The sequence below is a fragment of the Fukomys damarensis genome, unplaced genomic scaffold (genome assembly GCF_012274545.1).
Source record: "Fukomys damarensis isolate Sample0158 unplaced genomic scaffold, DMR_v1.0_HiC HiC_scaffold_23, whole genome shotgun sequence".
In the NCBI taxonomy this organism is placed as follows: Eukaryota; Metazoa; Chordata; class Mammalia; order Rodentia; family Bathyergidae; genus Fukomys; species Fukomys damarensis.
In genome coordinates this window covers 35,884,026-35,890,013 of record NW_022900935.1, presented here as the reverse complement: position 1 = coordinate 35,890,013, position 5,988 = coordinate 35,884,026, and the positions used below count along the sequence as shown (strand labels likewise).

The following is a 5,988-nucleotide window of genomic DNA, read 5'->3' as shown; positions in this document are numbered from 1 at the left end:
TTTTTTTTTTTTTTAATTTTTTGAGATGAAATCTCACTTTCTAATTTAGGCTGGTCCTGAATTCACTGTGTATTCCCGGCCGGCCTCAAACTCAGCAATCCTCCTGCCTCAGCCTCCTTAATGCAGTGATTACAGGCGTGTGCTATCACACTCAGCTATTTGAGTGAGGGACAATTATAAATAATAAATTCCATAAGGAACTTACATTTATAGTAGGAATGACAGAGCCTGATAAGTTCCACAAGATTGGTCCAAGAATTGTAGGATCCTCCCAAAGAGTTGATAAGGAAAGATTTCACAGAAGATGTATTTGATCTAAAGGGATCGGTAGAAGAATCGTCTCAAAAAAATAGATGAAGCTAGTCATGGTTGCACATGCCTGTAATCCCAGTACTCTAGGAGTCTGAGGGAGGAGGATCATAAACTCAAGCCTAGTCTGGGCAGTTTAGTGACTTAGACTGTGTCTCAAAAAAATAAAAACAAGCTGGAGATGTAGTTTAGTGTGAAGGTCCTGGATTTAATCTCCAGTAATGCAAAAAAAAAAAAAAAAAAAAAAGTGGATAAAAGCATTCTGTGCTGAGGGAGTGGCACAAGAGAAACAAGACTTAGGAAATACTAGATATATTCTGAAAATGCTACACAGGTCATTTCAACTAGAAAGTCAGGTTAGTAGTAGGTATGGAATGGAATATAAACTTTACCTCATTTAACTTCACCATAACACCACGATGTCAGTATTAGTATTATTGTTCCCTTTTTTTTTTTGGTTTTTGAGACAGGGTCTAGGTAGTTGAGAATGACTTGGAACTCACTATGTAGCCCAGGCTGGGCTTGAACTCACAGCAGTCCTCCTGCCTCAGCCTCCCGAGTGCTGGGATTACAGGCGTGCGCCACCATGCCCAGCCTATTTTTCCCATTTTTAATGAGGAAACTAAAGCATGAGGTTTCAAAACTTGTAGGTGGTTATCCAGCTAGTAAGGCGAAGAGCCCATCCTTCTAGCTCCAAAATCTGTGTGGTGCTGTGGGCTCCCCACCCTCACCCCCAGACTAAACCCAGGGCTTCTTCACATGCTGGGCAGGCATCTGAGCACTGAAGCACTGAGCTGAACCTTCAGTCCCCAGACTCAGGTAGTGTTCATAGTTACTACACCATCGTGTCTCTCCATTTTTGAAAGAAAATTCAGCACAGTACAAATTGGTAGCTAGAAATAGGAACAGAAGTCTCTGGTGATCAGTTGCTTTGATACCACTGACTGAAATGGGCAAGTCAAGAGGAGGAAATCTTCAGTTCAGGCTGTGTGTGTTGAAACCGTTTTTTAAAAGTGGTATCCAGCTCTTGTATGTGAGATACGCGTGCCTTTCATCATACCAGTTTGGTCTGGTTCTAGTATGCCCATAAATCTGATTTTAAGGGACTGTTTGCCTCTTAGTAGTGGATCGACTCTGATCAGCTGCTGTTTTGTTTTAGCATCTCTCTGCTGAGGAGTTGGCAAAAAGAAGAGAAGAGGAAAACAAACCCTCCAAATCTTCAAAAGTGTCAAGATCGGCAAAAAGGTAACAGTGCTGTGATACATGTAATTTTTAAAATTTATCATACATGATTAGAAAATGTATGGAAAATATCCAATAGCCGCATTATACCATTCACAGAAGATGGATCAGGTAAAACATTTTTTAATCTAACAAATTGAAAAGTAATTGCTTAGGTTTTGGAAATTTTTTTTCTACTCATGTCAGTTTTGAAACTTCAAGCTAAAGTTGTAGGGTTCAGGTTCAGTGAGCATGGGTCCAACATGTGTTTCACAAGGGTTTCTTTATATCTAGCAGTCCAGGCACTGTGGACAGATAATCTTGTGAAATACCTGGTTTTCTCCTTGGGCTGATTGTTGGCACGTTGTTTGGAGATATGGGTATGTGTACACATATATGTATAAACGTGTGTACACTACAATTTATAATTTTAAAAAAGAGTCATCAAATAAGTAAGATGCCTTGATTTTCTAGACCTCACTTCTTGCAGGTGCTCCGTTGAAGACTCGTTCTGTCAGTGTCCCTTTTAAAACAAGATACCCGTTTTACCAGTTGTGTGTTCTTAGATGAAACTTGGGCCCTTATTGTAAAGTAATAGCTCACATAGCTGACACTGTTGGCTATGTTTTAAGCCCTTCACATATATCAGCTCATTTGATCTTTGTAAGAACTCATTTTAGGGCTGGGGTTGTAGCTCAGTGATGCTGTGACTGCCTGGCAAGTGTAAGGTCCTGAGTTTGATTCCCAGTATGAGGAAAAAAAATTAAAAACAAAAAAACTCAGTGCAATAGTTAATACTGTACTCCCATTTTACAGATGAAAACTAAGAGACAAAAAAGGTTTAGTAACTTGCTGGTGCCAATTTAGTGGTGGAGCTATGATTTAAGCCCACATAGTTAAGGTTAGGAATTCATATTCCTTGTAATCCATTACATTAAAAATGGCCACTGTCAAATAAAAATGAAACTTAACACTGTCATTGTGAAAGTAGACTGTATAAAAATGCATTCCTCCATGAGCCAGAACTCGTCTAGTTATCTAGACATTTGACTTTTTGAATCTGTGTAAGATGTACATTCATTGTGAATTTCAGGTCTGTCCCAGACTGTTAGCAACATTTTAAATCTAGATCTGCTCTCTCTCCCTTTATCCTTCTGTCATTGCATCTTCAGCATTTCACCAAGCTTGCCTTTTTTTTTGCTGCTATCACCAAATAAAATGTTTAAGCAGATTAAATGTAAACATCAGACATTATTCAGTCAGATATCTACGTTTAACCTATATTTTTCATCTTATGCAGAAGTATAATCATAGCAGATGTCTTGCTTAAATTCAGGTAAAATATTTATATATACAGCCTGCTAACTTCTAGCAGATCGTTTCTATCAGAAATATCTGTGATAAGATCTGTCTGTGACTGACATGGCATGAACTCATTAATGTTCTTAGTTACCTCTTCACTTAGTAAAGACGCACCAATCAGCTGTTTAATGGTCTCCTAGAAATTTGCCAGTGTTCCAAGTCTAATTCCTCTGATATCTTCTTGCTTTTAGCTCAGTAGTTGCCTGTCCTTAGTCCTCTAATCACTCCCATTCTGTGCAGCCCTCAAGAGACAGCACTTCACAGCTGTCATTATTAAGTGCTCTGAAAGGTGCTTACTCCATTCTCTGTTTCTCTCACCTACCTCGGCCTTTCATTCCTTTCTATCGAGTTGGCTTAAAGACCTTTCTTCCTCCACAGTATATTTTGCGAGCACCTACTGTGTTTGGACACTGTTCCAGGCCCTTGGGATACATACATTATGAAGCAAAACAGTGTCTTCTTGGCACTGTCTTATCTTTTTCAGGAGCAGGGGAGTTGCATAGTCCTACTCTTCTCCAGTTGTGTTAGCAAGAATATATTCCTGTTTTTCTTTCTCTGACCATAACCCTAAAAATACTTTGTATTGTTAGTATCTTTCTCAAACATCTATAGTGGTCAAAACCTTTCTGATGTTTCTTTCAGATTGATAACATGCTTCTATTTCTAGCCTTGCTTACAGTCTTTCCTCTTTCTGCATTTAATATAAGAGTTTATTATGGGACTTTCTGTGTACTTGAATTTCTTCAGCAGAATTATTTGTTACTCATGTTTTGAGCTCTCTGCTGTGGGCACATTCTGCTGATGGGTGTGACTCCGCAGTGGGCTTCTTTCAGGTCCCTTGTCACAGATGCAGTTACAACTCATTGGACATTTTTCATCTTTACTTTGTGTGCTTCACATGTTGAAGGAAATTAAAGGACAGTTATTTTCTCCCACAGTTTCTGTTTTTGTCAAATCTAGAAACAGTTCTTCCTCCGAAAGGGCTGTATGGAATAGCCTAAGAATCTCTCCTATTTCAGTATTTTTCTCATTCAGATATAATTTGGGTTTAGATTACTGATACACATTTTCAGTTTTGTAAATGTTTTCCTGACCTTGTTGAGATTATATTAAAAGTGAATATTTTTTTTCATTTTCAGCTCTTTTGATCCCTTCCAACTGATACCTTGTAATACTTTCGGTGAAGAAAAACAGGTACTAGTTGTGTATCAGTGCCCATAAATAATGCCCATCAGATGGGAAGTACTTATTCTTTTTCTGTGTGCAAGGCCTGTGTAAATGAAAGGATTGGACAAAGCAAGGTGTATTTAGGGTCATATGAGTGGCACAGATGGAAAAGGAGAGGGAATTTCTCCCTACTGGGGTTTTGAAGGGTAATTTTTTAAAAGTCTAGTTTATACTGACTGAGCCATGGTCAGTGGAGGGAATTTGAATAGGAAAAGGGAAAGAGGGTGAGCATTCCATTGGGGAGAACAAAAATCTCTATTTTTATGCTCCCTCATTTTTTTTTTTTTTTTCCAGGAGCCATTTCAGGTGAAAGTGGCTTCAGAAGCACTTTTAATAATGGATTTGGTAAGGATAAACTTTTGTTTAATTAGTTATTTTTATTCTTGTATATTTTTATTGCAGGCATAAGAGAAAGTATGGAAGATGTGTATTTTGGATCTTAACTATCCTTTTTTACAAGGAGTCTAAAATTAAGTCTTTTCTTTTGAAGAAAAGCCAGACAGTTGCATATTTCCATATTTTAGAGAAGTAAATTAATGTGAGTCTTGCAGACTATTTGCTGTCCTTAACCCTATTTTCATTTCCTAATATTTCACGTCTGCTGCCTTTTAGATTACTGAGACAAAGCACAACTCCTGTAATTTTGGGGTTCCTTGTTTGCACTAAACTACCAGTACCTCTGACAGTTGTGGTTATTTAAAGTGTTCTTCTGTAGAATGACTCAGAAGGATTTTACTCTGCGTCCTTATTATATTTTTCTTGAATAAAGAGATCAATGTCCTTGTTTGGTAAATGAAAAAGTGGCATTTGGAGCATTTGGTTCAAGTTTCCCAGCCAGCAATGAGGATGGACTTGGAATCTGTGTCTCTGTGCACTAAGCTAGCAGTTTGTTCCCCTCCTGTGCTACTTTATTTTAGGAAAATGTAGTTAATCATATTCAGAAGTTACTCGTATGATGGCAGGTTTCATTCTGATTTTCTGTCCGATGGGTTTGTGCATTTGGCCTAAGTCTGTCTTGTATTTCTTTTAGCATGCTCATGTTTCCGTGGCAGAAGTAATTGGTCTGTTAGGAGGAAGATACTCAGAAGTTGATAAGATAGTGGAAGTAAGTTCTGTCTTCAAAAACTTCTACCATTTTTTAGTCCTCCCATCTCAACAATTTTATAGAATTCAGTGAATATAATGAAAATACAGGTGTTATCTAAGATAAGTGTTAGTATATGCAAATGTAGAAAGTTCCATATGCCAAGAAGTGACTCAACATCCATATATTAGGCACCTATTTTCCCATTAGAAAAAAGATAATACTGTCAGGCCTTGACTTCGCACCAGTAAAACACTATAGCTCCTAAGCGGCCAAAAATATGTGCTAATGCTTGTAGTTGAAAGTTCATATGTATCTTCTCATCATCATAAACAATAGGCATTATTGAAAAAGTACCTTTATGTAAGAATTATATGTGGTAACTTGAAAAATACCATTAATGGTGACCTCATTTGAGTAGCAAAATGCATGCTGAGTTCTTAACATACAGCCACACTTTCAGCATATACTACGTTTGGGAGTGGGACTGATAGAATGAACAGCATTTCAGTGTAATCATACAAGGATCATTCTTTATAGGTCTGTGCAGCAGAGCCATGTAATAGTCTCAGTACAGGGCTACAGTGTGAGATGGATCCTGTGTCGCAAACCCAGGCCTCGGAAACCTTGGCTGTCAGAGGGTACAGTGTGATTGGATGGTATCATTCTCATCCTGCATTTGACCCTAATCCTTCCTTACGAGATATTGACACACAGGCCAAATACCAGGTATGGTTATGGATACGTGGGTATTGTGTGCGCTTTTTTTTTTTTTTTTTTTTTTT

At 38.0% G+C, this 5,988-nt stretch overlaps 1 protein-coding gene across 4 annotated transcripts in view; it reads left to right on the top strand.

The window, feature by feature from the left end:
* Mysm1 (Myb like, SWIRM and MPN domains 1) overlaps nucleotides 1-5,988 on the top strand; it is a 35,325-nt gene that overhangs the window by 19,678 nt on the left and 9,659 nt on the right. For all 4 annotated transcript variants that reach the window (XM_010610471.3, XM_010610470.3, XM_010610474.3 and 1 more), the window contains 5 exons: nucleotides 1,469-1,554; nucleotides 4,032-4,086; nucleotides 4,414-4,464; nucleotides 5,150-5,224; nucleotides 5,744-5,932. In XM_010610471.3, coding sequence (XP_010608773.1) covers nucleotides 1,469-1,554; nucleotides 4,032-4,086; nucleotides 4,414-4,464; nucleotides 5,150-5,224; nucleotides 5,744-5,932 — 456 coding nt within the window. The remainder of the gene's footprint in view (nucleotides 1-1,468; nucleotides 1,555-4,031; nucleotides 4,087-4,413; nucleotides 4,465-5,149; nucleotides 5,225-5,743; nucleotides 5,933-5,988) is intronic.